The 18,079-nt window shown below is 34.6% G+C and overlaps 1 protein-coding gene across 4 annotated transcripts in view; it reads left to right on the top strand.

Moving 5' to 3' along the window:
• The first annotated feature begins 7,219 nt into the window (after window positions 1-7,219).
• slc12a4 (solute carrier family 12 member 4) overlaps window positions 7,220-18,079 on the top strand; it is a 31,441-nt gene continuing 20,581 nt past the window's right edge. For all 4 annotated transcript variants that reach the window (XR_012383380.1, XR_012383381.1, XR_012383382.1 and 1 more), the window contains exons 1-2: window positions 7,220-7,449; window positions 17,817-17,914. Coding sequence is in view for 1 of the 4 variants with exons in the window: in XM_686199.9 (XP_691291.2) it covers window positions 7,311-7,449; window positions 17,817-17,914 (237 nt within the window). In the remaining 3 variants the exon portion in view is untranslated. The remainder of the gene's footprint in view (window positions 7,450-17,816; window positions 17,915-18,079) is intronic.

Below are 18,079 nucleotides of genomic sequence, written 5' to 3'. Positions count from 1 at the left end.
ACAAAAAAAGAAACAGCCCTTTGATTTTGTGTGTACTCTCATAGTCTATCCACCAATCACATCTCTTTTTATGTTTTAAATCTTTCTCAGAATCAGTTTCCTTTGCATCACTTAAAAGATGGCGCTATTACAACAAGTCCACCACTAGCATCAGAGGAACCCTTTCTGCTATCGGACGTCTTAATCGCATTACACGTCATTACATAATCATCTTCAAACATCACCAAATGTGATGAGACATCACAGAGGTTATTTTCCCATGTGTAAATTCATCAACCTCTGTGACAAGAACAACATTAAAGGAAAACAAACAGAGAACTGGCTGGAGTCTGGTTGTCAGAGACCACAGTGGCGGTGGACTGTCTTAGATGATATCATAACCCCTTCAGGCTAAAGGGACAAACAGAGACACACAACAGAGAAAGCAAAGGAAATACTGCACTTCTGCAATTCAGTAAATGTGTTGCGTATCACTCCACATTCTGCATCCACATACTGTAGGTGTTTTCATCTTTGCCTAGTCCTGTCCACACTTCATGGTAAAACAGCTCTTTCGTCCATGTTTACCTGCTGCTAATTCCAGAGTATGTAAATTGAGAGAATAATAAACAAAAAAAAAAAAAACAATCTTGAGGTTATGTGCATCAGCAACCCAAAAAATAATTCATATAACAAACTTATTTAGCTATTTCTAGAGCTTACTAACACACTAACACTGATGTTTTACTGTCATATAATAAACTAAAATAGTATGTTTCCTTTAAAGGGAACGTATTTTGCCCCTTTTAATAAGATAAATAAGTCTGATATCTGTGTGTATTTATGTGAGGTTTCAGCTCAAAATAGAGCACAGAAGATGTTATATAATACTTTGAAATGGCTCCTTTTAAGATTTGCTACTAATTGTTCCATTATTGGTGATTGTTGCTTTAAGGGAGAGATTGTCACTAATGAGTGGGGCTTTCCTCCTCTGATGACATGTAGAAAGGGATAATGTCAATCAACGTGTTACTGTTTTTATGAAGTGTGGTAATGAAAAAAAATTATTACATTTTTACAATTAGAAGCTGGTTATATTCACAGACTGTTGCCATACAACTGTGTTTAAACTTATAAAAAGTGATTATAAAAGTGATTTTTCCATAACAGGTCCCCTTTAACTTGCATTGTAACTGTTTGGTGCAATGTATGGACCTTTTGTCCATAGTTCATAAAAAACAAACAAGAAAAAAACCTCAAAATGTGCTTAGAGAGTTAATCAAAGAAACTGATCTAAAAGTTAAAGATTTATTAAAGTCATAATGGTTAAAGATTTAGTAAAGTCATAATAGTTTTTTTATTTTATTTTGTAAGATAAATCTGACCACATAAAAACATTTTCACATGCAAACTCCATTAAAAGCCAAAAAACATATAGCAGACCATGATAATTTGCAGTTATATTTATTGAATTACGACAAAACAAGATCCTAATTTTATTCTATAGCAAAGAAAAGCTATTTGGCCATACAGTGATTCATTTTTACTATATCCCATTTCAAATGCACCATCGATTTACCACAGGTGAACGCCAGTCATTATTTAGTAACATCCCAAGGATGTCCAATGGAAACAGGATGGACCTGAAAATATTACTGAAGGAAATGGCAAATATAAATATTAATTAAAAATGTTTTCAATTATTCATTCATTTATTCATTCATTCATTTTTACTTCGGCTTACTCCCTTTATTCACCAGGGGTCGCCACAGCAGAATGAACCACCAACTTATCCAGCATATGTTTTACACAGCGAATGCCCTTCCTGTTGTAACCAACTACTAGGAAACACCCATAGACACTCATTCATCCTCTTACACTACGGACAATTTAGTTTATTCAATTCACTCACCCCACATGTCTTTGGACAGTGGGGGAAACAGGGGAATCCTGAAGAAACCCACGCCAGCATGGGGAGAAAATGCAAACTCCACACAGAAATGCCAACTGACCCACCCGGCCCTCGAACCAGTAACCTTCTTGCTGTGAGGCGACAATGCTAACCACTGAGCCACCATGTCGCCTAATTATTTTTTTCTAATTTAAAAAAAAATATTAAATTAAAAATTTTGATATAAATGTGCAAAGATTTCAAACATTTTTTTTTCATGTTGTCATTATGGGGTGTTATTTGTAGAACTTTGGGGAAAAGAATCAATTTAATACATTCATGCAATAAGGCTATAACATAACAAATTGTGAAAAAGTGAAGCACTCTGCATGCTTTCTGAACGCCCTGTACAAGACTTAATTAAACTTCTTCAGTATGTCTGATGTCAGCACCTAAAATGTATTGGAAGTACTACATTAAAATAACACATTACATTTTATGCTCAAATCCAAGGATGCCTGGGGAAAGGAGTGCACTTTCTGTGAGATTTTTATCACATTCTTTAATGGTGATGTGTCTGACTGACCACCTCTGATTAGATCAACTGAGATGAATATACCATATAAACATATGGCCTTTAGTTATTCTCTCTTTCTTTCTTGAGAGCTCACAGCTTATTCGACTGTGTTTCACAAGGAGGACAGAATTAATTATATGTGAATTTCATGTAGGTTGAAGCCTGGTAGTATTAATTCCTTAATAAATGAGCCATTGAAATGAAATATTTTCACCTAATATTAACCCAGACATCATGTAAACACACAAACCCCCTTGACGCAAGTGGACGTAGCCTACACAAACACACCCTGAAGTACATTAATACAGCCTCTAAGAGACTTTAGCCCTGTTTAGTCCTTCATTAGAAGTGTGCTTTATTCGTGCACGCTCATTAAAGACACTCTAAGAGTCTTGGACAATGCTGGTCTGTACGTCTGTTTGAAGGGAAACTCTGCTGCTACCAGATTTATGTCCGTTTTATTTGGCTCTCAGTCAAAAACACTCTATCAGTGAAAATGACTGTTCAGATGGGAATCAATTCATATGGCTGCAAATTCCTCAATGGCCTCAGGGTGCAATTAAAAAGGATTTCTGGCCTTGACTTACTTCAGGAGATGTTTAAAAACTGGGAAGGTGAAAAATTTGAGATTAAGGTAATTTAAGGTGTAATTTGAAGGTGCACAGAGGCAAGATGTAAAACGGCATCAGGTAACAATGTTAAAATTATCTAAAAAAAAAAAGAGAGAATGTTTTTTCTTACTTTTTTTGAGATTGTAAAACAGATGGGCACCACACCGGCTCGGCCGAACATGTCCCTTTTTCACATCAGATCAACAGGCTGTATCTCATACTGCAGTCCAGAACCCTCTGGACTTCCTGGGAATCTGCACTTTATACAATCAAACAAGCAATTAAATTAAGTCCAGTAGGAAATATCATTTAGGACAATGTTCCTATAAGAAGAAAAAAAATCTTTAAAAATACGATTTTATCTATTATTATGCAATAACAGACTGTCACACTTCATTTGCCTCATGCTTCAATGTTTAGTTTTGTAAACACCATTCAGCAAACATCGCCATCTGGTGGTTTCTGAAAAAGTAAGCGACATTTAAAGTGTTGATTTTAATCGAAGAACACTAGCGACATCTACAGAGCAGTGATAGGAAACATTAGTAAATAATTTTGAGATTAGTTGAGACTGATTTATATATGATCATAATAATAAGACAAATTACAAATCATAATAATTATAACAAATAATATAATTAGCAATCAAATAATCAGTTGTTTCTCTCAGCGTCTGTGATATTGCTTGGTATTGTGAGACTATGAATTCCAGTGACACGTTTTTATGAAGCTGCACAAGTTTCAGCAGTTTTATATGCGCTTGGACAGAAGCCCTGAAGCTGCATCCTAATGAGCGGCAGCTCTGCCTTTTAAACATACTGAAATGAGTGGCTGCATACATGCAGCATACAGTCTATAGTTTATAATAGCAGAGTGTTGCGAGAGGTGTAATAAATAAATAAATAAACAAATATAAGAAGAGATGGAGTTAAACCCAAATATAATGTCACATAATAAATCACTGAGGGAAAAAAAGCATAGGCACATCAGCACACTTTGGGACCAAAGCTAAGACATCTAGATCTGAGCTAAGACAGAGAAACTGAAAATACTATAAATACTCATAATGTATGAAACAAGAACAACAACATTTTTAAATAGATTTATGTACAAGAAAAAGAAAAACTGCTGGGATGTAAAATACTGACCCAGATAGACTCTTTCGCTAGCTGCTAGATTTCTTTTACATGTCAGCAGGATGCCAATAAGACACATTGTAACTTGTCTAAACGAGTCCATGAGCATTTCCTTATGAAGCTTCTGTGCAAAATGTGCATTAACATTGAGTTGATATGTCTGTTATTATTTTACACTGTTGCGATTGATTAACTAATCGCAAACCGATTAAAAATAAAACTTGATTTACTTTTATAATTATTGTTGCATATAATTGCTTTTTCCGAATTATATAATTCATAATATCCATTATTAGTAGTAGTAGTAGTATTTAAAAGACCGCCATGTGCTGCCTGGAAATGTCTTGACGCAAAGCATGGTCTTCAATCCGCAATGTAAAAACCTCTGCCATAAGAGGGCGCCAAAGGCACAACACGGCAGGTAAATGTCAAATTATTAGCCTTTAGCTAGTCCTGTCAGAATGTGAAGAAGAAATAAATTTAAAGAAAACCCTGATTATATATTTATTAAAAAAAGTGTGGTGGAATGAGAAAATCAAGTAAATGAACGTTTGGGCAAATGATCCTTAAAACTGAAATTCATGAAGTCAGTTGAGATAAGGAATTTTACTAAGACGTACAGCTAAAAGTTGGATACTTTACTAGGACACACAACCTTCTGACTGAAAAACACACGGTGCCTTATCCATTAGTGGTAAAGTGTTCTCGCTTCCTGTTACACAATAGTTAGTAATCAGTGAGCAGATTCTTCAAAGTAGACGTTTTGTCTTTCAAAAGAAAGGTGTAAGCAACATCCATGTGAGACCTGTTGTGAGGTGTGTTCAGTGAATATTCACACAAGGATAATAACACCTGACTTTCATTTAATTGTGTTATTTCTATTAACTTTCATTTGATCTTTTTAAACTAACACACTTAGAGTTTTGTCCAACATTGTGCAATTCAAATATAATACGTAATATTAATAAAATTGGGTGACGCAGTGGCGCAGTAGCTAATGCTGTTGCTTCACAGCAAGAAGGTCTCTGGTTCTAGTCTTGGCTGGGTCGTTTAGCATTTCTGTATGGAGTTTGCATGTTCTCCCCGCTTTCACGTGGGTTTCCTCCAGGTGCTCCTGTTTCCCACACAAGTCTAAAGACATGCGGTAAAGGTGAATTGGGTAAGCTAAAATTGTCCGTTGTGTATGTGTTTGAATGAGAGTGTATGGGTGTTTCCCAGTGAAGGGTTGCAGCTGGAAGGGCATCCGCTGTCTAAAACATGCTGGATAAGTTGGTGGTTCATTCTGCTGTGGAGCCCCAGATTAATAAAAGGACTAAGTCGAAAAGAAAATTAATGAATAAATAATACAATATAGGGCAGTGCGGTGGTGCAGTGGTTAGCGCTGTCGTATCACAGCTGGTTCGTGCCTCGGCTGGGTCAGTTGGCGTTTTTGTGGGGAGTTTGCATATTCTCCTTATGTTTGCGTTGATTTCCTCTGGGTGCGCCCATTTCCCTCACAAGTCCAAAGACATGCGGTATAGGCCTAGGTGAATTGGGTAAGCTAAACTGACCGCAGTGTATGTGTGTGAATGTCAGTGTATGGGTGTTTCCCACTGATGGGTTGCAGCTAGAAGGGCATTCGCTGCGTAAAACATATGATAGATAAGTTGACAATTCATTCCGCTGTGGCGACCCCTGATTAACAAAGGGACTAAGCCGAAAGGAAAATGAATGAATGAATGATGTATTATAAAATGTTTTACAGAGGTAATGGTAATGAGAAACATTTATTCATTCATTCATTTTCTTTCATAGTCCCTTTATTAATCTGGGATCGCCACAGAGGAATCAACCGCCAACTTATACAGCATATGTTTTATGCAATGGATGTCCTTCCAGCTGCAACCCATCTCTGGGAAACATCCATACACACTCATTCACAATGGACAATTTAGCCAACCCAATTCACCTGTACCACATATCTTTGGACTAGCGGGGGAAACCGGAGCACCCGGAGGAAACCGAACGTAGAGAGAACATGCAAACTCCACACAGAAACGCCAACTCACACAGCCAAGACTTGAACCAGCAACCTTTTTGCTGTGAGGCGACAGCACTACCTACTGTGCCACCGCATCGCTGTAATGAGAAACAGCCTTGGTTAAATCGTATTTCCAATTGAAATAAAAATGATGATCAATGATGTAATATTTTACAATTTTATATACCCTTATATTTTATTTTAACTATTTAAATAGGCCTATTGTTGACACATCATATTGTTTGAAGTCTATAAAGACCAAATTATTAGCAATCACAGTTTAAAATCCTTTAAACAAAAGAACTCAAATCCATGTAGTTTCTTCAGGGCAGGGCGACAGAAGGACCTGACCTTAGGCAACCAAAAATGGAAACCTTAATTACGGACTACTTCAACAGTCCCACATCTTCTGTGGTTATGTTGCATCCCGTTCCTTGAAAGGAAACATTTCAGTGATATTCAAAAAACTGAAGCCTCAGACTTGAATTTTAAAGCTTTCATTCTCAGTGCAGAAGTTGATGCCCGAAATAGGTCAGAACTACCATCCTGTGTTATCAAGCTGTTACCTATTAACTTGTTGGAACAAGCTGTAGTTTTTTACGCTCATGCCTTGCCAACTATTTCCTTTGGCTATGCAGACAAAATCCACAAACGTGTTTGCCCTAAGAACAAAAACCTCTGACAGAATTTTTTAGCAAAAACATTGTATAGGATTATACTTTAATCTCTTTTTATACAGATACTGTAATCTATTTGGGCTTTAACTCTTAAAAGAATCAAACAATCATTAATGTTCCTTTTCCTTGTCTTTTCCAGACTGTGACTCGTGTTTTAGCCGGGAAACTGGAGTGGGAAAGACTGCTGCGAGAGCAAGGGGAAAAAGTGAGACAGGCCAAAGTGTCAGAGCCTCTCTATTTGTTGGCCCTGGAGGAGGGGCCGGGGGAGGAAGGTGGTGACTATGCTAATGGATTCAGAGGAAGTGAGGGAAGACTAGAGGAATGTGTTGGAGATTTCAGGGAGAGTTCAGCTGGGAACGTGATATCTGCCAAAAGAAGAGAAACAGAAGGACTGATCCGCACACTAAACACATGAAAACATGCCTCATTTCACTGTGGTACCAGTGCAGGATAACTCACCGTCCAACTATGATAGCCTGGAAGGAATAAACTGGGTTGATTACCGGGACACAGGACAGGGAGAATACCCTGGACATGGAGACACAGTTAGCTCAGATGGTAAGTTCTCTTTTTTTTCATAACAGTCTCATCTAGCTATAAAACTTGACTTTAGCTAAAACAGCAGCTGAGTTTGAATAGTTTTAAAACTAGATGAAGTGTTTTATTTAACTTATAAATTCTTGACAGACGTTCTCAAACCATCAGCAATGGTAACCATGGCAATTGTTGAGACATATGACGTCATATTACTGCTTGCATCCCAGGAAATACTGAAGGAGCTTGTTCACGTTGATGAAGTTGTCTTTATATAAAATGGCGTAAATTTGATGTAAGGGGAGGGATTTTACAGTAACTCAAGCTGAGACTCTTGGCACAGTTCTGACATGCCAGTCACCAGTGCGGTGACAAAGGAAAACAATCAAGGGCCCAAGCAGAGGCGGGACCGGGGGGGTTGCAATAATAGGACAGGCCTCAAGTATTCATGGACACAAAAGATGAAGCTCTCTTTCTTTGTGCCAAGACAGCAGCTGAGGGTTTAACTGGCATTTTGTTCCTCCATCTTGTTTGTTTCTCTATTGCATTTCAAAAGACAGAAGCCAATGGTAGAAAGAGCCATGTGCTGCCCTCGAGGCATGATTTAGGGATATGAGCATCTGTTTACTACAGCTGTATGCGGCATATGGAGAGACCACCAGTTATGTGAAGATGGTGTTGTCTTCGCAGTTGCCCTTTGTGTTAGAGTAAAAAGAGCAATTTTGGAGTTCATATGCTAGTGAGGTAAATGTGATCACACCACCACACACTGTTCTTAAAAGTGTAATGGCTTTGTGCCTTATCTACTGTCCCTCTAAAGGTGTGTTTTAGTTATTTAAAACAGTCATACAGACTTTTAGATAAACTTTTCAAGCTAAGGAAGCTAATACTATGGATGATCTTTAATGGATAAATAATGTACAAATAAGTACCTTTAAAGGATACTGTCCCAGTGATAAGCTGTTGTACTCCTAAATGTACAATTATTTTATTCTGGGAGTGCCACCAAAGCACTTGTTACAAATGTTTTACTGTAAGTGAGGTGAAAATGTGAGTATTGCAGCAGGAGCTGGTCATGTCTTGTTTATGCCTTTAGGCATTAAAATAATAACAAAATGCTGAGCTTGCATGTTAAAGTGCATGAACAAAGTGATTCTCTGAATGAATCACCCTAGCAATATAAAACAAAACAAAATCAAATACTTACTCTACATGTAAGTTTGTGCCTTACAGGTCTCCATATTTTTATATAGCTAATAATAAATTAAGCATTGCAACCTCAAAAACTAAAAAAAAATAAATTCAGAATTGTTTTATTTTTAGATAGGTAGATAGATAGACAGACGGACAGACAGACAGACAGATAAATAGACAGACAGACAGACAGACAAATAGACAGACAGATAGACAGACAAATACACAAACAAATAGACAGACAGACATTCAGACAGACAGATAAATAAATAGACAGTCAGACCAACATACGGATAAAAAGATAAATGAATAAATAAATAAATAAATAAATAAATAAATAAATAAATAAATAAATAGACAGACAGACCAACATACGGATAAAAAGATAAACGAATAAATAAATAAATAGACAGACAGACAGACAGACAGACCAACATACAGATAAAAAGATAAATGAATAAATAAATAAATAGACAGACAGACAGACAGACAGACAGACCAACATACGGATAAAAGATAAATGAATAAATAAATAAATAAATAGATAAATAGACAGACAGACATACAGACAGATAAATAAATAGACAGACAGACAGACAAATAGACAGACAGACAGACAGACAGATAGATAGATAGATAGATAGATAGATAGATAGATAGATAGATAGATAGATAGATAGATAGATAGATAGATAGATAGATAGATAGATAGATAGATAGATAGATAGATAGATAGATAGATAGACAGACAAATAGACAGACAGACAGACAGACAGACAGACAGACAGACAGATAGATAGATAGATAGATAGATAGATAGATAGATAGATAGATAGATAGATAGATAGATAGATAGATAGATAGATAGATAGATAGACAGACGGACGGACGGACGGACGGACGGACGGACGGACGGACGGACGGACAGACAGACAGACAGACAGACAGACAGATAAATAAATAGACAGACAGACAGACAGATAGACAGATAAATAGATAAATAGATAGATAGATAGATAGATAGATAGATAGATAGATAGATAGATAGATAGATAGATAGATAGATAGATAGATAGATAGATAGATAGATAGATAGATAGATAGATAGATAGATAGATAGACCAAATGTTATGCACTTTTGAGTGCAAATTTATCACTGGCTCTTTAAATAAAATATATGACCTCTTAACTCCAACTGTGGAAAAAAACAGCCTCAAAATCTATAAAAGTACCATTACATAATTATTTTTCTGTGTTTATAATATCCTAGATGAAGATGTGTTTGCCCATAACAGGGCATGTCTAAATATAATAAACCCTCAGCTGGTACTTAATGTGTCTGCATATTTGTTGTGGTAGTGATTTAACATTCAGTTTCACCGCCTGTTGATGACTTCATAGACATGAGAAACAAGGTTGTAGATTTCCTTGTATCAGATAGGTTTGCATGAAGGTGAATGAAGGAGAGTATGGGACTATGTGGCAGCTGCTGGTTGATTTTTTTTTTACTTGAGGAGAGGCAAAGCAGTAGCAGGGTGTTCACACTGCTAACTTTGTTTTTTAGTTTGCCAGTTCAGCGATGTTTAGAGCAGGACAGCACACAGCCCTCATTGTGCTGAAATGGGCCTGACATGGAAAAGCACGGGCTCTCAGTCAACGCCATACACCCTGTTATGCCTTGCTCTCATAAAAACAGATGAAGACTGGGAGGGAGAGACTTTTATTGAAAATATTAAATGAATCATTACATCCTTATTCTGAGAGTTCCTCAAGCTTCCAGAGATCCTTGAAAACACTGATAATGTATAATTCATTTGATAACATGTTCAAACACAAGTGCACATTAGATAGATTCATGCTGTCCAATTTTTCTTCTTCTTCTCTTTAAACCGTATAAATTACAAGGATGAACTACTATACTGCATGCATTCTTTGACAAGGTATGGATTGGACAAGGCTTGCTTTTTAAGTGGGCATAATACAAAATCAGCGGCTGTGTTCTACCAAAATAGGCTTCTGAGGCAGAGAGAGGTGGTCATCCACTTCATAACCTAAAGGACTTATTTGATACTGGAAAAAACAAAATCAACATCATTCTACTTTCAAGTGAGAGCTGCCTGGCAGTCCTTAACAGTAAGAATGTCTTTGGCTCCTCAAGGTTATAATACTTTCCACAAAGAGGACACAAATTAGTTTTCGCTGAAAGAGGGCTGTACCCGAAAAGCACAGAATGTCTTTGATTTATCTCTTGCTAATCTCATATATAAAATTGTTTTGTTGACTTGATAAAGATCAAGAACAGAGTTAATAAATAAGTATTAAAGCAGTCATTGATCTGCTTTGGGGCCTACTGAAGGGTCATCTAAAACTCATGTGCTGAATGAAAGCACAGAGCTCTCAAATTATGCAATTACACACACACACACACACACACACACACACACACACACACACACACACACACACACACACACACACACACAAAATTAATAATAGTTTTATTCAGCAAACGTGACTGTAAATACATTTTTTATTAAACAAAAGTTGTTGTTTTTTTTACCAATAAACACTTTCAGTTCATCAAATAATGAAAAAAAAAGTCTTAATGCTTAAACATTTTTAAAATAATAATAACAACAAAAACAACAACAATAATAATAATAATAATGATAGTAATGTTTCCACAACAACAACAACATTAATAATAATAATAATAATAATAATAATAATAATAATAATAATAATAATAATTTATTTTCTGCATATTACAATGATTTCTGAAGGATCATGTCACACTCAATACTGAGGTTATTATGATGCTGAAAAGTGTAAATGACATATTAAAATACATTGCAATTGAAAACGCTTATTATACAACTATAATAATAATATTTCACAGAGTTTTTGTACCAAGCACAACCCTTTAAACAGTATTCACTACATAATAAAAGCAACTTTAGATAATGGAAGTTGCACAAGGTTAAAAAATAAAAAAAGAGTTGTTTTATGTTTCATGGTATCTGCTGTCATGTTTTCAAGAATAAATGAAATGTTATGGAGAGCAAGGTGGTTGTTGTGTTTTGAAAAAAAAAAAAAAAACTCACAAGCCACAAACAAACAAACAATCATCATACATCATACATGACAATCTTTTAAACCAGTGTATCTCAACCACGTTCCTGGTTCCTAGAGGACAACCAACACTGCATGTTTTGGATATTTCCTTTGTCACACCTATTACAGGTCTTTCAGTCTCTGCTCATGAGCTGATGATCTGAATCAGGTGTGTTTAGTAAAGGAGACATGGAAAATGTGCAGAGCTGGTGGTCCTCCAGGAACATGGTTGAGAAACACTGTTTTAAACAACACACACACACACACACACAATACACTTTAACAGTTGATAGACCACAAACCTGTTACACTTTGCTATAATTAATAATTTTAAGTCGGAGGAACAAATTTATTCTGACATCACGAGATAACAAAACAACAAAATCAGCAGTGCAAATAAAAGCTGGCTATTAATTATTCATACTCAAGTGCACAAACATATTGAAGTTGAACTATATTAGTGCACACCTCATGTTGGTTTGACATTTATATGACTTATAAACTAGAACTAGAATGTAAGCAATAAATCAATGATAAAAAAATTTAATAATAATAATAGCAATAATAGTAATATTACAATAAAGACCTAAAAATACCTTCTCGTCTTAGAATGCTTGTCATTCAAAATAAAAATAATAGTATAATAACTTATATTAACGATTTAAAACATTAAACTATTTACAGCTATTACAGCTCCTGTACAACATTAGCTGTTTTTTGACATTGCACTTTTTAAAAATCCTGTCTTCATTTTGCTTTAAAGTGAGTATACAGTACATTGCCCGGTCTTTTGCTAATGTTTTTAATTATCGTAGCTCTATCAGTACAGTGCAGCTTCTTCTCCCTCATTAACGCACATCAAAGTCCTGGTATGTTCTTCACGCACAGCAGGGTTTAATTCCACAGACTTATTCAACTGTACTTTTGTAATGCAGTGTATTGTGTAACAAGCATCTCTTCTCTGGAAAGACACATAAAACAGGCAATACATCGTTGCTTGCAAAGGTTGGAACAAATTTCTAAAAGTTTCACTATGGAAAGACATCATCTTAAATGCTTTAAACATGGTCAAACTGGTTAGCATAATTATGGTGAAACATCTTAGCATTTCTAAAGTTCACTGCACTATAACATTGCAGAAATGTAATATTAAAGTTCTTAAAGGAATAGTTCACATAAAAATGAAAACACTGTCATCAATTACTCTCCCTACACTTTGTTTTTTTCCTTCTGTCTAACATGAATGAAGATATTTTGAAGAACGTTGGAATATTTGTTTTTTTCCGTTGATGTCAATGGTTAAAGGTAATCATATGCTGATATTAAATGATTTAATATAAATCATCTAAGTGATAATGAGGGTGCATTTTATTAATATCATGGGCACTTCAAAATATTGTGAATAATTATTTATTATTTAAACTTTTAAAATTATTTTTAAGGTTGTTCATATTATCACCAAATGTTTGAAGACTTAATTGGTTATTTTAATAGTTTTAACATAAACATTTTCGCATGTAAATAAGGCCCACAACATGCTGAAATATTAATTGAACTGTGATTATTTATAATGGTATTGTATGTTAACACTGCGATGTAAGGTACAATAGTTATTTTAAGTAAACTAATATTAACAAAGTAACTTTTTTATTACTATTATACATGTCAAAGTAACCTCTCTTTTTGCAGCTTAGGTCATATTAGGATAATACCATATACTGTGATAAAAGCTTCAGCAATTAATTACAATTAGAACATTTGATACCGACATAAGCCTTGTTGTTATTTTTCCTCTTTTGTGTTCACAAAAATAAAAATAATAATAATAAAATACTTAAGCTGGTTTGGACTATGTCAAGAGTAAGTAAATGATGACATTTTTTTTCTTTTTTTGGGTGAACTATCCCTTTAAGATGCTCACTGGTGCTGGTTATCTGGTAATGAAGGACCATAAGATTGACATGCAGTTACTGTATGCTGTTTACAATATACAGTTAATAATGTAATGATGTAATAATGTATTCGCACACTGGATATTATTATATCAATTACGTCAAGCAACCAAATATTCCATCATAACACAATGCTTTGCCAAATAGGGCTAAGTCGGCCTTAACAGCATGACTTTGTCTCATAATGAAGATTTTAAACGTTTAATACATGGGATGTTTGGTCAATTACACACATTTAAGCTTCTTAGTTGCTAGTTAATTTCTTTCTAAATTCATTCAGCACAAGTATGTTTTGCCTGTTTAAATGTTCTTCTTTGGAGGTGAATTCACTTTTTACGCTAAAGCTCTAAAAGTACCTTTGGCTGTTGTCTGAGCAATAGTTTACAGATGTTTGAACAGAGCTGATTTCTACAGCTGGTTACCAAATGTGTTTCAGTGTTCCTATGAACTGAGAAAAACAGCCTGTGTGTGTGGTGCACTGTAATAAATGCTGGGTTCCACACAATCGATTTGTGCTGGGACAACATGAAGGAATTAAGTTAACATATTAGTTTTTACAAATTTAAGTGTGTTGAACACAAAACAATAAAGTTAATTTATAAAAACAGCAAATCAATGTTATCAATTAAAATACCAATTGTCATTTTTTAATTAAAGATTGTTGAAATCAAATGACCGTGTAGCATGCAAAATTTGTCTATACACTTTAAACTGTAAACAAGTATGATGTTCTTGCTGTCTAGATGGGATAAATCTCGCAATAGTAAGCATGTGAAGTCTCTCATCTGACACTAAACATCTCTCTCTGTGTGGTTAGTATACTATAGTTTTGACTTTGATCAGCAGCTTTTGACACAGTCTGTTAGCGTGTCCAAACCTGCGGCAGTAAAGCTCAAGCTTCGCCCTCCTGCAGTCACCCAGCGAGAGACTCAGACTTTCAAGTCAATTCTGTTGTTCATTTCTGTCGGTTTTGCTGAGAAAGAATTCAGAAAACTTTTCAGACCTGTGCTCTGTGGTGTTTATACTTTCAAAATTCTTGCAGCATTTAAAAAATTGATCAACATTTTCTCTCACAGATTAAAGAGAGGGTCAGTTGTCAAAGTATAACTCTAGATGGCAGCACTTGAACATTTTGTTTTGTTTGTCATTTCAGTTATTTTAATAATTGCTAGTTTTTCAAATTTTATTTTTGGATTTGTCCTTATTTTAACCATATTTGAGTTAAAACAAGTCAGCATTTTAAAAGTGTACATTAAATTGATTCACCTTAATAAAGTTGATGATTTATAAGTATTTGTCCTCTTTTGCTTTTATAACATCAGCACAATGGTTAATATGAGGTTAATGTTAATAAAGAGGTTGATATGGTCAGTCAAATGGTATTGATTGTTAATTTTGTGACTAAATTAGTCTAATTATTAATTAAAGCACTGGATTCATTTTGTTCCCAGAGCATTTTCAACGATGAATGATATTTAATGAATAAATGTTACATGTCAGGATTGCTTAGTATTTGTTCATTAATAGCATCTCTTACTCAATCTGACCCCACAAGGACAGTAAAACCTGTTTTTTTTATACATTTAGGGGGGGAAATTATTTAAAAAAAGCTTAGAATGTTTATTGGAAAATGTAACAGTGTATGCGTGTTTGTGTGTGTGCGTGAGTGTGTGCAAGTGTGTGTGTAAATACTGATCGCCATCACTCTCTCAGTACCAGTTAATAGTTTGCAGTGACCTGGATATAGACTATGACCGCAGCTCACATACTGCTTTGCTGTCCATAGACAAACATGCTGATCAACAACAATGCTAATGCAAATATTACCTATTATGGCACCTTAACCCAGGACACAGGTGAGTGAGACCAAACAATCAAATAAACAAAAAGAGATTTCTATACCAATTCTAATCCTAAAATCAGAACCATTGCATCCTCTCTTATTTGTCCTAAATGATATATTTGTGAGCAAATGCATTTCGTCAAATCTATTTTTGACATGGTCTGATTAACTGTGAATTCAAATCTGTGATGTCCCAGTGTCTCTTACTGAAATATCACCTCCTATTTGTTATTTAATTTTTTTGTAATGATGAGATATAACGATTCTTCTTTTCAATTTCTTAAATCAAAAGCAATACATCTGAAAACACTTTTAGAGCGGGTGTCAGGCTTGAGTTAATAAATGAATAAATATTTAAATAAAATGATGGTGCAATAAAGACCAAACTGGTTAATTGTTCTTGGCATTAAGGTCGGCACTGTATTTGGGTGCCTGGTTATGGCAGTGTTTGTATTGACATTTGTTTTGCGAGGCGAGTGTGTGTGAACACAAAACAATCAAACTGATTAAGCGTTCAGAAACGAAAGACAAAATAGGTTTAATAGTCAGTACAAATGCTAGAAAAGGCCTCAAACGTACTTCAGCAGCTGCAAAGCATTATTTGTTTCTTTAGATCCACCCTTAAAGTTAAGGTTTAAAAGCATGACGAATAAGAATTCAGTACCTAACCACTGATAAAAGCGTCATACTGTGAAAATTATGATGTAGAAACAAATAGTTCTTTATTTTTATGATGTGCATATTCCTGTGCCTTTATAAAGCGTATATATATAAAATGTTATATATAATGTTTATTTGAGGTAGGTGCAGTAATGATGATTGTTATACAGTAATGAAATGATGTAAAGTGCAAAGAATGGGACATTAGTGGCAGTTCACTGGGTGTAGAACAGGAAATTAAATGTGGGTGGTTTTTATTCTGAGAGAATGTACTCCACCCTTAAAATAGTTAGATACAGCTTTTCCGTTTGTTTTTCGTTTTTTTGTCCTCGATGAAAAGAAGAGATCAACAGCACTGTTATTGAATCGGTGCAGATTTCTTAAGCGATATCATAAAGGAAAATGTTCTTTTTTTGTGTTTGTGCTGATGATTAACTCATTGTTTTTGTTATTCTAACAATGAAATGTTTTTCTTTTTTTCCATAAACTTTTGCATTTTGCCACATTAAATCTATTGTTACTTTTGAATAGATGTGTTTATTTCATTTTTAAAAGTGTAATATATAAATATGAAATTATTTGATTGAAATGACACTTTAGAAATGCAACTACAGTAAACCTGGCGGTAGTTGGGAGCAATTCATTGATTCTGATTTATTTTAAATTGCTAATCGTTCTGGAGCTCCATACATAATTCCATACTGTAGGCTATAATAGGTGAAAAACGCCTACTATGTCGCAACATAATTATGTTAATTCATAACTCAAATGATAAAATAAATGCAATACAATGTGTCAACTTAGAGAGATTTCACAAAAAAAAAGTACAATTTGAGTCATCTCATAGGCCACTATTTAGCACCTTTTCTGTAAATCCAATAATTTCTTCTTGTAAACCATAGGGGCAGCACTACTCCTGGCCAACCTCATTTATTGCAGCACTGCTTAATTATTAAGGGCAGAAAAGGTATAATATAGTGCATATTGATTGCTGCACGATATTGGAGAAATCTTATATGGCAATATTCTAGTTTTCTGTGATAAATATTGAGATAAATACATAGTTTTACAAGACAGTTTGAATAGCACTATTTGTTGGTTAATTAGTTCTATTTAATGCAAAAAAAGGCTTTTTCTACTCTGCTTTGTCTAGTTTCTAGTCCAAATATTTAAAAAAAATAAAATAAAAATAAATAAATCTTAGAACAAGTGATAATATTGTTTAGTTTTCAATGTCAGAATAAATAAGTGAAAAGTTTTTTGCTTGTTTTCCAGTGTGGTATAAGTGAAAAAAAATCTTGTTTTCACTTTGAAATGTAGGTATTTGTGGAAATTTGTGGATTTTTTTTTTGCATAAATCATAGAAATTCAATGTAAATACAGTGATTACATACAATTCTATGGCTCCTGGTCAACTATAATTCAGACTCAACATTGCATATCTTTGGAATGTGACTATTGCGAAAGCACACTTGCGATATTGATGCTGAAACAATATGTTGTGCAGCCCTAGCGCATGAATGCATATATATATATATATATATATGGAAACAGTCATAGCCTATAGAATATATAAGCCGTTCATGTACCCATTAAATTCACCAGGTATTATGTCTTTCCTCCTTTAGGTCATGGTAATCATAAAGAAGACAGTCCCTTCCTCAGCAGTTCAGACTCAGCATCAAAGAGGAATGACTTCTACGACAGAAACCTGGCCCTGTTTGAGGTTTAATCTTAATCTTACAATTTGATCAACTTTCCCAAATTCATAAATGAAATGTTAGACAAAATCTGTAGAATACCATATGTTTTCTTTTGTTTAATACTGCGGTCAGAATTATTAGCCCACCTGTTAAATTTTAATTCTTTTATATTTTTTTACAATTTTCGT

Source organism: Danio rerio, chromosome 7 (genome assembly GCF_049306965.1).
Source record: "Danio rerio strain Tuebingen ecotype United States chromosome 7, GRCz12tu, whole genome shotgun sequence".
In the NCBI taxonomy this organism is placed as follows: Eukaryota; Metazoa; Chordata; class Actinopteri; order Cypriniformes; family Danionidae; genus Danio; species Danio rerio.
Note: the sequence above shows the minus strand (reverse complement) of the source record. Positions and strands in the feature narration are given on the sequence as shown.